General features: G+C 45.5%; 2 protein-coding genes across 10 annotated transcripts in view; both read left to right on the forward strand.

Moving 5' to 3' along the window:
• Positions 1–14,915, forward strand: part of ATP6V0A4 (ATPase H+ transporting V0 subunit a4) — a 96,466-nt gene extending 81,551 nt beyond the window's left edge. For all 5 annotated transcript variants that reach the window (XM_070369201.1, XM_070369203.1, XM_070369204.1 and 2 more), the window contains 5 exons: positions 240–341; positions 8,359–8,469; positions 10,864–10,981; positions 12,775–12,946; positions 14,180–14,915. In XM_070369201.1, the coding sequence (XP_070225302.1) occupies positions 240–341; positions 8,359–8,469; positions 10,864–10,981; positions 12,775–12,946; positions 14,180–14,273 (597 nt within the window). In that variant the 3' untranslated portion in view covers positions 14,274–14,915. The remainder of the gene's footprint in view (positions 1–239; positions 342–8,358; positions 8,470–10,863; positions 10,982–12,774; positions 12,947–14,179) is intronic.
• A 1,056-nt stretch (positions 14,916–15,971) lies between these two features.
• SVOPL (SVOP like) overlaps positions 15,972–19,429 on the forward strand; it is a 95,435-nt gene continuing 91,977 nt past the window's right edge. For 2 of the 5 annotated variants that reach the window (XM_070369210.1, XM_005909791.2), the window contains exon 1: positions 15,974–16,498. The gene's annotated coding sequence lies outside the window, so the exon portion shown is untranslated. Of the gene's footprint in view, positions 16,499–17,842; positions 17,975–19,429 lie in introns of all 5 variants that reach the window. The other 3 variants (XR_011463949.1, XM_070369209.1, XM_070369208.1) reach the window with 3 other exon arrangements.

The following is a 19,429-nucleotide window of genomic DNA, read 5'->3' on the forward strand; positions in this document are numbered from 1 at the left end:
TGCCTGCCATGAGTGGACACCCCACACCACCGGACTGACAGGTCTCACTCTGCAGTGGGAATAGCCCACGATGGGAAGGCGAATGGATTTATTGAAATGCTTCTGATCTCTCCAAATGAAATGCGGTTGATCATGTGTATTGATCATGTGTAGTTGATCCATATTGATCATTTGTGTCATATAAAGTATGCTGTGCAGTCACCTTGAAACGCTAAGACCGTCCCATTTTGGTCTTACAGCAAAAAGTCCAGAGTTTCTTTGTTATCATGGCTTTGATCTCTGTGCCGTGGATGCTTCTGATTAAGCCGTTTATCCTTAGAGCCAACCATCGGAAATCCCAGGTAAGCACCATCCACTTCAGTTCCCTCACTGTGGTTACGATTATGGGTTCTCTGGAAATATAAGTCAGGGGTTTAGAGAGAATGCTGGGTTTACCAGGGCCTGAAGAGCCTGCTGAGGTGAGTGGTGAGGTGAGGAAATGGCCCACTCCAGGTATGGTTCCTTCTGCAGAGCTCAGCTTTTCTTTGGGGTCATCTTGTTTCCAGCATAATCATTGTTCAGTCACTAAGTACTGTCTGACTTTGTGATCCCGTGGACTACAGCATGTCAGGCTTCCCTGTCCCTCACCGTCTCCCAGAGTTTGCTCACACTCATGTTCATTGAGTTGGTGATGCCATCCAAGCGTCTCATCCTCTGCCAGCCTCTTCTCTTTCTGCCTTCAGTCTTTCCCAGCATCAGGGTCTTTTCCAATGAGTTGGCTCTTCGCATCACATGGCTAAAGTATTGAGAGTTTCAGCATCAGTCCTTCTAATGAATATTCAGGGTTGATTTCCCTTAGGATTGTCTGGTTTGATCTCCTTGCTGTCCCTGGAACTCTCAAGAGTCTTCTCCAGTACCATAGTTTGAAAGCATCAATTCTTAGGCACTCTGCCTTCCTTATGGTCCAGCCTAATGGTCACATTTAAGGCTTATGTGTTGCGAACTGTGCTTGGGGTATGTGTACTGAGTCTAGGGTTGGTTGATGATCTCTAGGTGTCTGATCGTGGTTTTTTTTGAGTTAAAACTAAGTCTTATAGTACAGGTTTAGTGTGTGCTGAACACTGCTTTTCGCAAAGCTGTGGGCTTTTACTATGTTAGTTCGGCTTCACAGGTGGTGCTAGTGGTAAAGAATCCAGCTGTCAATGCAGGAAACAAAATGTGACAGGGATTCGATCTCTGGGTTGGGAAGATCCCATGGAGGAGGGCATGGCAACCTCCTCCAGTATTTTTGCCTGGAGAATCCCATGGACAGAGGAGCCTGGTGGGCTGCAGTTGATACTGTCGCAAAATTCGGACACAACTGAATCGACTTAGCACGCTTGCACTCTATCGTGTTACAGATCGTGTGAGGAAACTAGAGGAGTAAACAAATTCAAATAAGTCCATTCTTGTTTATTTGTGATTTTTCACTCTGTTTTCAAACACCAGTTTCAGCCCACTTCTTCGTTTTGTCTAAATTTCTCCCAAGCCTCAGGTTTACTCAGGGGTTGATAAAGAATTTACTGTTTGCCTAAATCAAGTAGGAATAAGGAAGATCAACTGTCCAGGGAGCTTTTGAGTCTAGAAATGACACACAGGTGCTGTTTGAAATGATCAGTCTCTGCTTCCCTCTTTTAGTGCAAAAGATTAAATAGGCTCTTCTGAGATCACGTGTATTTTAAGTGGTTGTGAATATATTTAGATAAACCTTTTTTTCCCTAAACTCTGACCTGGCTGATGTTTGAGTCAGGGATCAATTGGATGAGGCTGAAGTTCGGGAGGTTCTTCCCTAGGTGGCGCCGTCTTTCTGAATCACCTGCACCTTCCACTCTTTCCTGCCAGCCTTGACTAGATCTAAAGCCTGTCTGAAATACAATTTTTGTGGGATATAAACACATAGGAAGGCAAAGCAAAGAATACTTGTTTATTGTTTGGTTAACTGGTGAGAGACCAAGATGGTGAAGGATAGCTGAGGTGGACCATTGTCCAAATAAGGTGATGGGTGTTTGAAAGGAAGGTGACAGATATCTTTTCTGCAGACACAGATGCAGTTTTTTTTCCTGAGAAGCTCCACCTGCCCGTTATCTGAGGGCTGGGTTCCTGCTGGCTGTCTGGAGTCCCAGGACTCTCAAACCATAGCTTGTCTTACTCTTTGCTCAGCAAAACTATTTAAATAGTGGTGGAACTCAAAGTGATGGATTTCTCCCTTCTCCCCATGGAGGATATGTACAATGGGGAAGAAAGTATAGGTGTTTCTGTGGTCTGCCATGTTGGAGGGTACCTTCTAGACTGGCTCAGGAGAACAGGAGCTCCCAAAGACTGCTTGGAGGTTTGTCTCCTTGGCCCTTGGAGTGTAGGGCTGTTGGTTGATTCCTTAGGCTGATTAGATGGTCCTTTCTCATGTTTGAAACATTTCCTCCCACCTCCATTCATGAGATGATTCCATAGTGGAATTATTTGGCCTCTTCCCAGTTCCCTCTATGAAACCTTAAGGAGGCCCAATACATAAGAGATTGTAAACAGATTTGTTCTGATGGGCCTCAGGGGATGTGAACAGAGGTCCCATTTCCTCAGGCTCCTCTGTAATACTATAACGCTGAGTCCCCGCAGAAAGTGAAGAAGAAACTATGGCAGAAAGCGAAGAAGAACTAAAGAGCCTCTTGAAAGTGAAAGAGGAGAGTGAAAAAGTTGGCTTAAAACTCAACATTCAGAAAATTGAGATCATGGCATCTGGTCCCATCACTTCATGGCAAATAGATGGTGAAACAGTGAAAACAGTAACAGACTTTATTTTATTTTTTTGGGCTCCAAAATCACTGCAGATGGTGACTGCAGCCATGAAATTAAAAGACGTTTGTTCCTTGGAAGAAAAGTTATGACCAACCTAGACAGCATATTAAAAAGCAGAGACATTACTTTGCCAACAAATGTCCATCTAGTCAAAGCTGTGGTTTTTCCAGTAGTCATGTATGGATGTGAGTTGGACTATGAAGAAAGTTGAGCGCTGAAGAATTGATGCTTTTGAACTGTGGTGTAGGAGAAGACTCTTGAGAGTCCCTTGGACTGCAAGGAGATCCAACCAGTCCATCCTAAAGGAAATCAGTCCTGAATATTCATTGGAGGGAGTGATGCTGAAGCTGAAACTCCAATACTTTGGCCACCTGATGTGAAGAACTGACTCATTTGAAGAGACCCTGATGCTGGGAAAGATTGAAGGCAGGAGGAGAAGAGGGTGACAGGATGAGATGGTTGGATGGCATCACTGACTCAATGGACATGAGTTTGTATAAACTCTGGGAGTTGGTGATAGACAGGGAGGCCTGATGTGCTGCAGTCCATGGGGTTGCAAAGACTCGGACACGACTGAGCGACTGAACTGACTGACTACACACATACAAGTACGCAACTGATAAGGGCGCATGTTAGTGACTTATCACAACATGAACACACTAGGGTGACCAGCACTCAGGTGGAGACTCAGAACATCATCAGGCTCCGGAGTCCCTTTGTGCCTGCTTCCTGTCACTCTTGGCCCAAGGTTGACCATTACCCTGATTTCTAACACTGTACGTTAGTTTTCCCTGTTTTTGAACTTTATGTAAATGGAATCCTGCACTGTGCCTTCTTTTGGATCTGGCTTCCTTCCTTTGATATTATATTTGAGAGATTGTATGTATATGATTGGCATATAGTATTCCCTTGCATGGATGTACCACAATTTAGTTATCTATTCATGTATTGATAGTTGGTTTTCAGTTGCTCAGTCATGTCGACTCTTTGCCACCCTGTGGGCTGAAGCCTGCTAGGCTTCCCTGTCCTTCACTGTCTCCCTGAGCTTGCTCAAACTCATGTCCATTGAGTCGGTGATGCCATCCAACCATCTCATCCTCTGTCACCCTCTTCTCCTCCTGCCTTCAATCTTTCCCAGCATCAGGGTCTTTTCCAATGAGTCGGCTCTTCGCATCAGGTGGCCAAAGTATTGGAGCTTCCGCTTTAACATCAGTCCTACCAATGAATATTCAGGGTTGATTTCCTTTAGGATTGACTGGTTTGATCTCCTTGCTGTTCAAGGGACTCTCAAGAGTCTCCTCCAGCACCACAATTTGAAAGCATCAAAGTATTGATAGTTATCTGGCTTTTTTCCAGTGTTAGTAATTATAGATAGTGCTGCTCTATACAACCTATGTCTGTCTTTTTGCATGCATTTTATGTGTTTTTAGAAAGTTGCAAGTAGCTAATTTCCAGTTGATTACTATTTTATTTCAGACAGCATCCAGCTCAGACATTGTGAGAAGATTATTAGGGGGGTAGAAAAGTATATTTTGAATAGGAAAAGAGTGAGATTTTCCAAGTCCCCCGGATCACATTCTACACAATTGTTTATGCTTACTTGAACCAGTTTCAGGATATGTCCAGAGAAGTCTAGCATTTAGGGGATGGAAAGGGAAAAACTGTCTTCCATGTCTTCTTTAATATTTTCTTCTTTAAGTTGACAGGGAGAGAAAATAGGATTTCAAGAAGACAAAGTAATGTTAACTTGAGTCCCTTTCCTCACGTTGGGGCAAGGAACCACAGGCCAAGGGAAGAGGCTGACCCAGAGCCCCCTCTTGATACCCGGCACCCTGGAATTCCTGTCCAGAGGGACTCAAGCCCACTTCTGGGTCATACAAAGGGCCAACCAGACCACTGGGTACCGCTGACCCTGGTGTGGTCAAGGGGCAGCACTTTGTGGGGGAGTGTGGGTGGGACGTAGAGATCTTGGGTGGGAGTGCCCACACATGAGCCACAAGGCCACGGTCCCTGTGCTGTGAGATGAAATCAGAGGTGAGAGGGGAAGGGTGACCTGCCAGTGCAGGGCCAACTCTCCTGTGCGCCCCTGTCCTGGTGTGGGATGCTGAATTTGCACCTGGCTTTCCAAAAAAGATCTTCATGACCCAGATAATCACAATGGTGTGATCACTGACCTAGAGCCAGACATCCTGGAATGTGAAGTCAAGTGGGCCTTAGAAAGCATCACTACTAACAAAGCTAGTGGAGGTCATGGAATTCCAGTTGAGCTATAGCAAATCCTGAAAGGTGATGCTGTGAAAGTGCTGCACTCAATATGCAAGCAAATTTGGACAACTCAGCAGTGGCCACAGGACTGGAAAATGTCAGTTTTCATTCCAATCCCAAAGAAGGCAATGCCAAAGAATGCTCAAACTACAGCACAATTGCACTCATCTCACATGCTAGTAAAGTAATGCTCAAAATTCTCCAAGCCAGGCTTCAGCAATATGTGAACCGTGAACTTCCAGATGTTCAAGCTGGTTTTAGAAAAGGCAGAGGAAACAGAGATCAAATTGCCAACATCTGCTGGATCATGGAAAAAGCAAGAGAGTTCCAGAAAAACATCTATTTCTGCTTTATTGAGTATGCCAAAGCCTTTGACTGTGTGGATCACAATAAACTGTTGAAAATGCTGAAAGAGATGGGAATACCAGACCACCTGATCTGCCTCTTGAGAAATTTGTTTGCAGGTCAGGAAGCAACAGTTAGAACTGGACATGGAACAACAGACTGGTTCCAAATAGGAAAAGGAGTATGTCAAGGCTGTATATTGTCTCCTGGCTTATTTAACTTATATGCAGAGTACATCATGAGAAACGCTGGACTGGAAGAAGCACAAGCTGGAATCAAGATTGCAGGGAGAAATATCAATAACCTCAGATATGCAGATGACACCACCCTTATGGCAGAAAGTGAAGAGGAACTAAAAAGCCTCTTGATGAAAGTGAAAGTGGAGAGTGAAAAAGTTGGCTTAAAGCTCAACATTCAGAAAACGAAGATCATGGCATCCGGTCCCATCACTTCATGGGAAATAGATGGGGAAACAGTGTCAGACTTTATTTTTTGGGGCTCCAAAATCACTGCAGATGGTGACTGCAGCCATGAAATTAAAAGATGCTTACTCCTTGGAAGGAAAGTTATGACCAACCTAGATAGCATATTCAAAAGCAGAGACATTACTTTGCCAACAAAGGTTCGTCTAGTCAAGGCTATGCTTTTTCCCGTGGTCATGTATGGATGTGAGACTTGGACTGTGAAGAAGGCTGAGTGCTGAAGAATTGATGCTTTTGAACTGTGGTGTTGGAGAAGACTCTTGAGAGTCCCTTGGACTGCAAGGAGATCCAACCAGTCCATTCTGAAGGAGATCAGCCCTGGGATTTCTTGGACGGGATCATGCTAATGCTGAAACTCCAATACTTTGGCCACCTCATGCGAAGAGTTGACTCATTGGAAAAGACTCTGATGCTGCAAGAGATTGGGGGCAGGAGGGGAAGGGGACAACAGAGGATGAGATGGCTGGATGGCATCACTGAGTCAATGGATGTGAGTCTGAGTGAACTCCGGGAGTTGGTGATGGACAGGGAGGCCTGGTGTGCTGCGATTCATGGGGTCGCAAACAGTTGGACACGACTGAGTGACTGAACTGAACTGAACTTCCAAGCTCTGGTGAGAATTTATTTGCCAAGACAGAGGCCAGAATATACTTTGTTTGGGACTTTGTTGGCTTGATTTGTACCTTTAAAATATTTAGACATGTGGCATGTGGACTTTCGTTTGTACCTTTGCCCAAAGGTCTGCAAATATTAGGTGCAGATGTGCTGAAGGAAGAAAACTAAAGATACTTTCATGCCTAATTTGCAATACCTTACCTGTGAAATCATTCTAGGAACAACTTTGGCCTTGGGACATTAAGTTTCAGGGTGACTTGAGTTAAATATTCTTTTCTGACTCAAGGATAAAAATCAGGCCAAATTGAATGGCAACTAGACCTAGATTTTTTTCCCCTTGAATTCTTTTCTTAGCTATTTAAAAAAAATTATTAAAAGTTTTTATTTTTCTTTATTTTGGGCTGTACTGGGCGTTCATTGCTGCGTGGGCTTTACTCTAGTTGAGAGCAGGGGCTACTCTGTAGCTGCAGTGCTCGGGCTTCTCATTATGGTGGCTTCTCTCGTGGAGACCAGGCTCTGGGCATGCGGGCTTTAGTGGTTGCAACTCATGGCCTCAGCTGTAGCTCCTGGGCTCCAGAGCACAGGCTCAGTAGTTGGAGCACATGCGCTTAGTTGCTCCCCGGCAGGATCTTCCCAAATCAGGGATCGAACCCATATTTCCTGCATTGGCAGATGGATTCTTTACCACTGAGTCGCCAGGGAAGCCTCTTAGCTATTTTTATAAAGTAATGCTTTTATTTTAAAAAGTGTGTTTGTGCTGGAAAAGCCTTTGTCTAGTCCACTTGGGCTGTGTAACAAAGTACCGCATCCTGGGTGGCTAAAGCAATAGATATCTATTGCTCACAGTTCTGAGGGCTGTATGTCCACGACCAGGGTGTCAGTATCATCACCTTCTTGTGAGACCACTTTCCTGGTTCACTGCTGGCATCGTCTCTGTGTGTCCTTACCAGATGGAGCTAGGGGGCTCTCTGAAGCCTCTTTTATACGGGCACTAATTCCATTCACAGGGCTTCCACCTTCATGACCTAAGTGCCTTCCAAAGGTTCCACTTTCTAATACTTTCATCTTTGGAGGTTAGGATTTTAACATTAACTTTGGGGGGGTCACAAGCATTCAGACAGTAGCACTCATTAATCCCTCCTGGTTGGATTTGCTAGTAGAAATCTGGCTGTTTGGGTCACAAGACTGTTCGTTTATTGTAAAGAGCATGATTAATCCGGCACCTTCTGGAACACCATGGAGAAAAGTACATGCCCAAGATCAGACTGCCTACTGATGCTACTCTGTCACTAACTAGCCTTAACTAACTGTGCAATCCTGTGGGTTCATTTCTTAACCTTTCTGTACCTTAGTTTACTTTTCTGTACAATGGGGGGATAATTGTGTTTACATAAAAAACATTGTTACAAAGGCTAAATGAGATAATCGAGAATTTAGAACAGTATCTGGAACATGCTGCTGCTGCTAAGCTGCTTCAGTCGTGTCAGACTCTGTGCGACCCCATAGATGGCAGCCCACCAGGCTCCCCCCCCAGTCCCTGGGATTCTGCAGGCAAGAACACTGGAGTGGGTTGCCATTTCCTTCTCCAATGCGTGAACGTGAAAAGTGAAAGTGAAGTTGCTCAGTCGTGTCCAACTCTTAGCGACCCCATGGACTGCAGCCTACCAGGCTCCTCCGTCCATGGGATTTTCCAGGCAAGAGTACTGGAGTGGGGTGCCATTGCCTTCTCTGGAACATAGCTAATATGGAACATAGCTAATAGTTAATGAGAGCCTTTATTTTATAGAGAATTTTTATAATCCTAAAAGTGAATCTGCCATTTCATGTTCTTGTTTGCTGACAGCTGCAGGCCTCCAGAATCCCAGAAGACACCACCGAGAACACCGAGGGTGACAACTCTGGTCACAGTGCTTCTGTAGGTGCCCATGGGGCTCAGGATGACCACGATCAAGAGGTATTTAAGGGAGTCCCCTGGCGGCCTAGTGGTTAAGGTTTGGCGCCGTCTCTTCCGTGACCTGGGTTTGATCCCTTGTCAGGGAACTGAGAGCCCACAAGCTACACAGGCAAAATATTAGAGAAAAAATGGCTTATTTAAAGAAGAGGTATTTGGGACTTGACACCCTATGAAGGCTTGCTGTTTGTACAGATTCTAGAGGTCAGTTCTAGCCAGGGAGGATGCTCATGTATTTAACAGCCAGTAGTGTGTGGGCACGACTGAAGTGACTTAGCAGTGTGTGGGCACCAGCCCATCTGACTGGACTTAAGCAGGAGAGCTGGGAGGGTCGGGAGGACCCTGCTGAGGGTGGCCTTTTCATCCCTAAGTCATGGGAAGTTGGGGAGATCTCACGGAAGGGGGAGCACTTGAGTTTCCAGCTACTTACCATCCAATCAGGGGGCATTTTAAAATTTTGCCCAGGTACTGCTCTGAGTATGAGGTGCATATCAGTTTCAAGTTTTGTAACACAGAAGCTCCTAAATGTTACCAAGGACCCCTTGGCTCAGAACCATGCCCCTGGGAGTCTGCTGGTTTATTTTCCCCATCAGTGCCCTCATTTACAATCACAGAGCCCAAATCTGGTCCCTTATCTTGAAGCAAGAGGTGGGTTATTAATTGCCAGTCCTCTGCCCCAATGTAAGTATGAGCAGCTGCCATTGCCTGCTCCTGCCTCAATGCTGGCTCTTTCTTGACTTTGTTCACTTATCTTTGTGACATTGCCTTGCACATGAATTCCCAAACTGTGTTCTTCTCTCCTCCCTCCCTGTCTCTTTCTGTCCAAGGGCAGCCACTCCCCTCCTTGGGAATGTGCCATGTTTCCTCAGACAAGGCAGCTGACTTTTTAATCCCATGACTGAAGTCACCCACAGTCCTGAACCCCGGGATGGGGGTTTTAACTGGAGCTGTCTTCTAATTCTGGAGTGGAAAGAGGGTTCCTGTGAGGCCTCAGAGATGCCTCACAGGAAGTGAGGCGTAAGGCATATAAGTAGCTCCGTTTGTGGTATTAATTACTTTTTAAAAATTATTCATTTGTACCAATGGATAGTCAGAATTACTGAAAAATTGGATCATGGAAAGTTTTCCGAACAGATTCCAGATATAGAGAGTAACCCTTGTTAGTGGTGATTGATATTAGTAGGTCTTTGAGACCTGCTGGAATGTTTTAGAATCCAACCCACACATCTGACTCATCAAGCCCCAGCCTGTCTTGTACAACCTCCCTCATCCATCTTCCTCGTTCACCTCAGGATAGATCCAGTCAGTGTGCCCCTGCCAGCTCTTCCATGAACCCGCCGCCCTTGTGGGGGCAACTCCAGGCTCTGCTGGACAGCTCTTTCCCCCAGTACAGTCATACCTGGGTCTCCCAGGACAAAGCACATCCAGGCTCGACTCGACTCAGCCAGACTCTTTGAGGTTCATTCTTCACCAGACACTCCTTTGTTACTGTGACCCCTCTCCAGGTCTCCTCCCACTTCTCTCCTTACCCACATTCAGCCCAGCTCCAGGTTAACAGCACACATCTCCAGACTTCCAAGTCTACCCAACACTTCTGACATCAGTCACAAGTCTGGGGTGGGGAGCCCTCAGATTCCCTTGGTTGAGTCATTTGTAGACAGTTCACAGGACTCAGGAGAAGGCTGTACTTTCAATTGCAGGATTATTTACAGCCAAAGTCTGCACATTAGCAATCCTCCTAAGAGGCACGTCAGCAGAATCCGACACTGGGAGGTTCTGAAGGCTGAGCTCCCGTGTCCTTAGGGATGCATGGCTCTCCTGCATTGACATTGACATGCAGCTGTGTTATTGTGTTGCTTTCTCAGGAAGCTCACACACCTTCTGGTTTCCTGTTTTATTGAGGTGTCATTATGTAGGCGTGACTGACCCGAGTGCAGTCCAGGTGTTTGCACCCAATCTTATCTCCCTCCCTGGAGTTGGATTTGGGTTGATAACATGTGGCTGAAAGTCTCAAGTCTCTGACCACATGGTAGGTCTTTCAGGTGAGGCCGGCTCCCACTTAAACTACCAAGTGCCTCTGTTTGGATACCTCCTTAGCAAAGATGATGCGGTGTGGTCCCAGGGACCAGTGGAGCTTGAATATAGACTTTTCTTTCACTTGGGAAATCTCAAGGGTTTCGAGACTGCCTCCCAGGAGCCAGGACTAAGCCAGACCTCTCTTTGGCTAAGGTTCATTCTTCAGACATTCCTATGTTACTGTGACTCTCTCCACCTATTTCCCTGTCATTTAACTAAAAATGTCTTCACAGCAGAGCCCAGGTCTTCTCCATATATCATTTGTAACATGTTCGCATAGAAAGTACTTGATGGAGTAACATCAGAAATTCTCTCTTTCAGTTCAACTTTGGAGACATCTTTGTGCATCAGGCCATCCACACGATCGAGTATTGCCTGGGCTGCATTTCCAACACAGCCTCCTACCTCCGGCTTTGGGCCCTCAGTCTGGCACATGCACGTGAGTGAGTGGGCCGCCTGGCAGGGTGACCATCACACGTCCCTTTGGAAACAGATGTAATGTACTTGGAGGAGAAAGTGCCTTCTGGGTTGTTTCTGGTGTGTTTGCCAGAAGAGTGGCTCTTTCAAAGTGTTAATAGAAGTGACTTTTTTTCAGGAGGTCTGGCTTTGTATTGCTGAAATGATTACCCTCTGTATCAGGTTCCTGTTGCTGCTGTAACAAATTATCACAAATGTAGCAGAGGTGACTGAGCGCAGCACACAGCAGCTTAGAACACTGTGAAATTGACTATCTTACAGTTCTGGAGGGCAGAAGGCTTAAAAACAAGGTGTTGGCAACTCTCTTTTTTTCTGGAAGCTCTTGGGGAGAATCTATTTCTTTGCCTTTCCTAGTTTCTACAGGCCTCTTGTATTTATTGGTAAAGATTTAAGCCCCAAGAATGACTTAAATCTGGAATCTTGACTCATGGACTTACTTCGTAAAATTTCTCTTGATTTCTGCCTGCTTCTCCAGTCTTGACTCTTGGTGTTTCCCTCCGTGCCCCACTGGCTCTCTGTTACCCCCACCCCCTCCCCAGTTCTTGTGCAGTGGCCACGAGGAACGGCCCTGAGGCTCCTGAAGATGCCACGCCATCTCGGCCCTCCGTGCGTCTGCCCTCACCTGTAATACTCTTCCCTTCTTGAACCCTCTCTGCAGCCTGATGTCTCATTCCTCCTTCAGAACTCAGTGTGGTTGGCTCCTTTGCTGCTGGTCTTCCTCCCTGGCTCCCAGTCTGGAAGGTGCCCTTCCCTAGGTTCTGGAGGTGCTCTGACCTAGTACAGATTGTAACCCTGTCTTATTAGCCTGTCTCCCTACTAGATTCTGAGCTCCTGAAAGGTAAGGACCCTGGCTTTTAACTCTGCATTCCCAGCCCTGGGCATCATGCCAAGAACAGAGAACCCAGGCCAGAATGTGTGCTAAATAAATAGAAACCAAAGCAGTGAAAATGAGCCTGGTTATTGATTTACAGCAGAAAAGCAGGTGCTCAGAGTTCGTGTGGTCTTGACTGCTTTGGCCGCTTGTTTTCTTGTACAAACTCCTGTAATTATAGTATCTCCCTGGAAGGGGGAGTGAGAGGACTCTTTGGTGTCTCTTCTTATAAGGGGCACTAATGCCATCATGAGGACTCTACTGTGACCCCATCTAACCCTAATATTTTCTTAAAAGGTTTTTTTGATGTTAACCATTTTTAAAGTCTTTATTGAATTTGTTACAATATTGCTTGTTTTATGTTTTGGTATTTTGGCTGCAAGGCATGTGGGATCTTGGTTCCTCAATCAGGGATCGAACCTTTGGCCCTGGTTTTGGAAGGCAAAGTCTTAACCACTGGACAACCAGAGAAGTCCCCCAATTCACTTCTTAAAGGCCCCATCTCCCACGTACCATCCCTTGGGGGTTAGGGCTTTAATATATGAATTTGAATTCAGTACCTATTAAATCGTATTACACGTATTCTTTTGTGTTTCGCTTCTTTGGCATAAGATGTTCCTTCATGTTGCTGCCAGTAGCTATGGTTTGCTCACCTTCACTGGTGAATAATGTGCCATCATACACTTGTCCTCTTGATGGAAACTCCTCCAAAACTGCTGTAGATGACCGTAGGCAGGTAACCTAGGGTGTAGATGCCCATGTTCTCCACTTGGGAGCGGAGTTGCCGAATTGTAGGGTGTACAGATCCAGGATTACTGTATGAGAGTAATCTGCATTTGCCCAGTAAACCACGTGGTTGAGAGTGTTTCTCTTGTGTCTGGCAGAACTGTCTGAAGTGCTCTGGACAATGGTGATGCACATTGGCCTTCGCACGCGAGGCTGGGGAGGACTCGTTGGGGTCTTCATCATTTTTGCCGTGTTCGCTGTTCTGACGGTAGCCATCCTTCTGATCATGGAGGGCCTCTCTGCTTTCCTGCATGCCCTGAGGCTGCACTGGTATGACCTGCTTGTAGAGTAGACGCTCTCTCGGGAAAGAGGGTGGATGGGAGGGAGGGCTAGCTGACTGGGTTCAAATCCTGACCTGTTGTGTGACATTAGCAACTCCTGCGCCTTTTTGGAACCTTAATTTAGTCCCTTCTTGGTGTAATATCAAATGATGTCTTATATATACACACACACAGTGACTGCTCTAGAAGACACGTTAGTTCCCATTCACTCCTTTTAAATGTTCATTTGTTATTATAATTGGCTTCATAAGGGACACCCCAACTGTTGGTAAGATGACGGATTGGAAAGGCTCACAGAGGGAGATGCTGAGTGATTCTGGGCTCTCTGGCCCTTGTTGCTGAGTGTGGGAATTATACCAACAGAACAGGCAAATAGTTCTTGGAAAAGGGAAACTCAAGGAGGGTACCCCCCAGGAGGAAGGCTCTCACTGGAGGCCCTTGACATGCATAGATGTGTCCAGAGGCCATTGGCCATCACTGGACTGATGAATATGCAAACATTTGCTTAGGCTTCTGTTTCTCTCCCGGGTCACTTTTCAGCCAAGAATTTTGGGTGTGTCTTCTCTACTGAAGCATCAGGTTTCCCATACGTCCTGGCCAGACTCTCAGCTTCACTGAGGCTTCCTCCCTCCATCTGTGGCCACTGTTCATAAAGAAAAGGTTTTCCATCTCACCTGTTGATTTGAGAGACTCATAGCCTTCCCTGCCTGGGGCTATAACATTATATTTACCCATGTCATTAAAGAAATGAACTCTGCAACATAATAACACAGAAGTGACCATTTGTGGTATCTGTTATGTAAGTTATAAAAGTGTAAGTCAAGGCTCTGGTGGTTCTGCAGTTATGTAAGCCCCACAGTTTAAGATTAGGATAGAAGCAAACCGCCTGTACCACATGGTGGTACGTTGTCCCATGACCATCTCTTCAGACAGTGCTGCCCAGAAAGGACTTCCCTGGTGGTTGGGGATCTGGGGGAGGTTGTGCTGTGGTCCCTGAGGTCACTAGTAAAGGCCTGGAGAAAATGGGGGGTGGAGAAGGTGTCAGGGGGAGGCAAGAGAAGGGTTTGAAAATAAAGCCCCGAAACCCCAGGATTCCTATGGTGGCTGCCAGGGGTGCCTTCCTCGCCTGGGGCTTGATTTTACACTCTTTCCGCTTCTCCCTTCCGGCTGCCAGCCTCTCATTTCTGTGTTCGATTCCCTTTCTCCTTGCCCCCAACAACAGGGTGGAGTTCCAAAACAAGTTCTACACCGGGGCTGGTTACAAGTTCTCTCCATTCTCCTTCAAACAAATCCTGGATGGGACAGCTGAGGAGTAGCTGCACGTCTGGAGGCTGTGGCCACCTGTCTGGCCACCTCCTGTTCCAGTCTCTATGCCGATGAAAGAAGTTTCGTCTTGTCTTTAAAGTCAGCCTGCGCAAGGCCATCAATGGAATGATTGTTCTCACTAACTGGAGGCAGGAAGCCCTGTATTATTTATCTGTAAGCCCTGGGATTTGATATGACTTCACCATGTCATAGAGAAACTACACAGGCAAGTCATTTCAACCTGGAGCCTGTTGTCAAATACTAAAATGATTGCAATGAGGGGAGTGGGAGTGCCAAACTCATGTTTTCATGTAATTAAACTTTTGGGGCATTCACTCTTTCTTTAAGATTTTTTTTAAAGAAAACTATTCTGTAAAATTGAGTACTGATAATGATAGGCCAAAGCTAAACAATAGAGTTATACAAACAAATCCTAGGGAAGGATTATGTTTTTTTTTTTTAATTCCTCATTTCCTCCTTCCTCAAACACCTTCTTTTCCTTGTCTGGGGCTAAACTTTACAGGATTAGGAACTTTCTCATGAATTTTCACTCCAGGTGAGGAAGAACAGATAATATTCTCTGCTGAGAGGGAGGGCTGGCCCCAGTGTGGCTCTCTGAATCATTAAATCCTGTGGAATGAAGTGTGACAACCTTCAACAGTGATTTTGTTTGTTCTCAATGCGCATTATGCCGGGGTAACTGGGGAAAGGGATCCACAGGCTTCAGCGGGTTCTGGAAAATGGCTTGCAGGGAAGGAGATGGCCGGACAGCCTGTCCTGATGCTTTCTGGGTCAGTTGGCCCCAGAGTCATTTCTTAGGCACCCACATTGGCAAACTTCCGAGAGCCAGGTGTAGAATAACATGTGTTCTGTCAACTAGTCTGAAGGGCCTTTATCCAGATTCATTACCGTCTTTATGGTAACTATGGGGCTCTCAGGTAACTCAGTGGTAAAGAATCCACCTGCGAATGCAGCAGATGCAGGAGATGTGACCCCTGGGTTGGAAGATCTACTGGAGAAAATGCCAACCTGCTCCAGTATTCTTGCTTAGAGAATCCCATGGACAGAGGAGCCTTGAGGGCTACCGTCCAGGGGGTCACAAACAGTCAGACACGACCGAGCACATGGTAACTCTATGGGTAGAGTTAAGTGTCATTAACAATGGTGTCATGCTTTATAGTTTACAGAGCACTTTTACATAGCCTCTAACTCATAATCAGATTTCAGAGGATCTGACCAAACGCAAAATCGTCTTTTGGACAGATCTTTTTTTTTTAAGCTCCCATAGGCCTCTCTGCACTGTGGGGTTGACTGGTGCTCATGGACATGTCCATGTCACCTTCCACGTCAAGTGTCACGACTTGTCCAGCACAATTTAAGGCACAGTTAGGTGCTCAACAAGGATTACTTTAGTGATTAAAACAGGCTGAGCCCAGGCATAATAGTTGGAGTCAGAAGATGTGTATCTGAGTTCCCACTTTGGTACTTCATCAGGTGTGCGCTTGGGCAGGAAATGGAGTTGTTCCTCTCATTGCCAAACTGTAAATAGCACTCTCCACCCCGGGGTTGGGGAGGGAGGTGCGGTCATGGAGCAGCAGGTACGGACGAGGTGTTCGGCCAATGGCACCAATGGAAGGAGAGGACAGACTGAAGCTGTGTGTAAGTGGCAGTTGTAAGTCCATAAGTCCCCATGCTGCCAAGGTCACCAGATGGCTTCAAGGTTCTCAGTTCATCACTCTTCTCAATGGCTATCTAAAAATCTGTGATGCGTAGGTGAATCACAGTCTTTTGCCCTGTATTCTAAACAGTGATGACTGTGAGAACAGGCGTGAAGGAGCAAAGCTGTCTCTTCTGCCCCTTGCCTGGACCCCTGCTCTTTCAGAAATTCGCAGTCTCCCTGGGATCGACATAACAGTTTCCTCCAAGGATTGGCAGTCTCTTTCTCAATGAGAGATGTAATTTCCTCTTTAAAAAGGGATTGGGTGAAGGGCTGCTGAGAAGAGGGTGTGACCTGAATGTCACTCATTAGCCCAGGACGCAGGGTTGTTCTTCAAAGAATCTGTTCACGGAACTGAGCCGAAAGGAGGAGAGAAGATCTGAGAGCCAGCTTCTTGGAAAGGGAAGTCCAGAAGCCCGCAAGAGGCCATGCATGGTCCAGCTTCTGTGTAAGACTTGGGTGCAGTAAGGTAGAGAAAAAGAGCTCGAAACAGGAAAGTTTTCCAGGAAGTATACAGAGGTAAGAAACTCTGACGGGAAACATAGTTCTGGGTTTTTTCCTGCTCTGGGGGTGCTTAGGGAATTTGACCATTAGTGCTTGGCTGAATACAGATGAAGTATAACAATTCTTGCTCTTCTTACTGATGATATTGCCAAACAAATTACATCACACACACACAAGTTCAGTTTTTTTTTTCTTTTTTTAATTTTATTTTTAAACTTTACAGTATTGTATTAGTTTTGCCAAATATCAAAATGAATCCGCCACAGTATACTCGTGCTCCCCATCCTGAACCCTCCTCCCTCCTCCCTCCCCATACCCTCCCTCTGGGTCGTCCCAGTGCACCAGCCCCAAGCATCCAGTATCTTGCATCGGACCTGGACTGGTGACTCGTTTCATACATAATATTATACATGTTTCAATGCCATTCTCCCAAATCTCTCCACCCTCTCCCTCTCCCTCTCCCACAGAGTCCATAAGACTGATCTATACACCAGTGTCTCTTTTGCTGTCTCATACACAGGGTTACAAGTTCAGTTTTTAAAAGCTCTACATGGCCCAATCATCTCTGGCTAAAAAATTAAGCACAGCAAAATGCAATAGAATAAAATGTCCATTAATGAAACCTGAACTCCTTCTGAGTCCTGGAGTTTCACAGTGAATCCCTAATGTGTCAGTTCTTTGAAGGCGGGCAATGATTACTTTCCACTGAAAATTTTCAGGAGTGATAGTGAAGGATGTGGAGCGTCTTCCCCCACGTTAATCCATATTCTTTTGAATTGGTCTGACAGGTTGCCCATCCACCATGCATCCACCAGTCCCTCCATCCATCACTCCATCTCTCCCTCTATCCATCCATCTGTCCAACCTCTTTCTAGGCTAGAAGGGATTTAGAATGACTTAGGGAGCCAAAGAACAGAAAATGCCAACTCAGCTCTTCCAAAGTTCCATTTCAGCATTAAGATTACAAGCTCTATCTCTCAGTAACATTTCTCACTCATATCCATCTCTGAAGCATTTTGTCCTGTTTATGAAAGCTTATTTTATGAAACTGTGGCAGAAACTCAAGAAAACAGAGAATACTTTCCTTATCTGTTAACTTCAAGTTAATATTTGAGTGTCCTCTTAATGACTTGGAGTGTAAGCCCCTTTATAATTCACAAATGTGAATACCAAAATCCTAAAAATATCCTATCAACACCCTGCCCCCCCCCCCCGCCCCCCACCAGCATGTCCCCACCAAAGGAATCTTGCTGTTGAAGGCCTTGTATAACTTACCAGGGCAGGAATGAGGACTTTTTCTGTTGCAGGTAGTTGGTATATATATATATATATATATTTTTTTTTTTCCCCACCCTTTAGCAACCTCCACTGACGTAGAGAATGCATCTGAGTCTTGACCATCTTCAAGGGCTGGTCTTGCATTTGAGCCAAGACGTCTTCAAGACAGACTGATATTACAGTCGGTGAAACTGAACAGCTTCACTCCTTTGAGTGAGTCACACATGACTGCCCGCTTTTTTGTCCAGCATCTCACCCATGCAGCAGCTAGTTTCTTCTGTATTCAAAAGATCTTTCTTTCTGTAAAATACACTGATTTTACAACTGAAAGCAATGTACAACAAGATCATTTTTAGTGAAAATTAATCCATTTTGTTTTGCTCTTCGTAAGCATAAGGTGATTGAAAGGGGTGGATGTTGTGTTAAATATCTGATTGGAGTTTTTTGGGTCTTATTTTCCAATAGGCATATGGCACGTGTGAGGTCTTCCTAACACCACTTAAGTTGACTCCTGAAGTGCAATCAATCTATTTTAGGAAGCAAGCTACCCCTCCCTTCCAATTTGGATAGTCTTTCATTTGAGTCCTAGGTGTTCTCTTATTGGCTGAATATTAGAAATAATTGCCTTTGGAGAAATACATATTTGATAACTCTGTAGATGCTTAACTTACCCTGAGTGTATCTGACTTGTGATTGTGGTGAAATTTTAGAAATTTTGTTGATACTTTGATGAGAAACAGTACCAGCATGAGTGCTTGTGTTGCAGTGGGCACTGTGTCATATTACACAAGCATCATTTCATTTAATCCTCATAATGCACTTAAGAAACTTTATCGGCTAAAAATCACACATACCTGGCTAGTCTGAGTATACTGGTGTTTACAATTAATCATAGCTAATTACAGACTTCTTTATTCCTTCTCTACTCCACTGCTTCACTTGACTAGCCTAAAGAAAACACACAGACATACAAACAAAAAAGAGAGCTTTCTTTTATCCCCAGGGAAAACACGTCTGGAGGTGAACAGTTCAAAGCTGTAGAAGAGCTCCGCGTCATGGTCGTCAGGTCCCAGGCTCTTTTCTAGCTTATGCTCAGACTTAGCTGAGAGTTTCCATCTTTCCAACTTCATATTTGTATCACCACCCATAATGGCTGCTGAAGCACCAACCATCATGTCTCTGTGACCCAGGGAGGAGACAGGGGCAAAAGAGGACTTTCTCAGAAGCCTTCCCCAGCAACCTCAACCTGTATCTCAGTGGCCAGCCCACAAGCAAGGTTCAGGGAAGACTTGTCACCGGGAGGGCAGCAGGCTGCTTCTGAAGGTAGAGGGTATTATTTTTATTTTCAGACGAGGGAACAGAAGAGTTTCAGCCCCTATGTCACCATGGCTACTGACTTACTTTTCTCCCTCCCTGCTTCCTCTCACCCTTCTTCTCCCTTCTTCCCTCCTTGTCACCTCTAATTCCTCTTCTCCCCTTTTCTTCCTTCTCTCCATCCCTTTCCCCTTCCCTTCCCTTCCCTCCTTTATCCTGCCTTTTCTTTCCTCCTTCCCCTTCTCTCCTTCTTCCCTCTCTCCCTCTTCTCTTCTTCCTTTCTTCCATCTTCCTATGTTTAATTTATGGCTTAGATGGTAAAGAATTCACCTGTAATGTGGGAGACATGGGTTC

The sequence above is a fragment of the Bos mutus genome, chromosome 4 (assembly GCF_027580195.1).
Source record: "Bos mutus isolate GX-2022 chromosome 4, NWIPB_WYAK_1.1, whole genome shotgun sequence".
Taxonomy (NCBI): Eukaryota; Metazoa; Chordata; class Mammalia; order Artiodactyla; family Bovidae; genus Bos; species Bos mutus.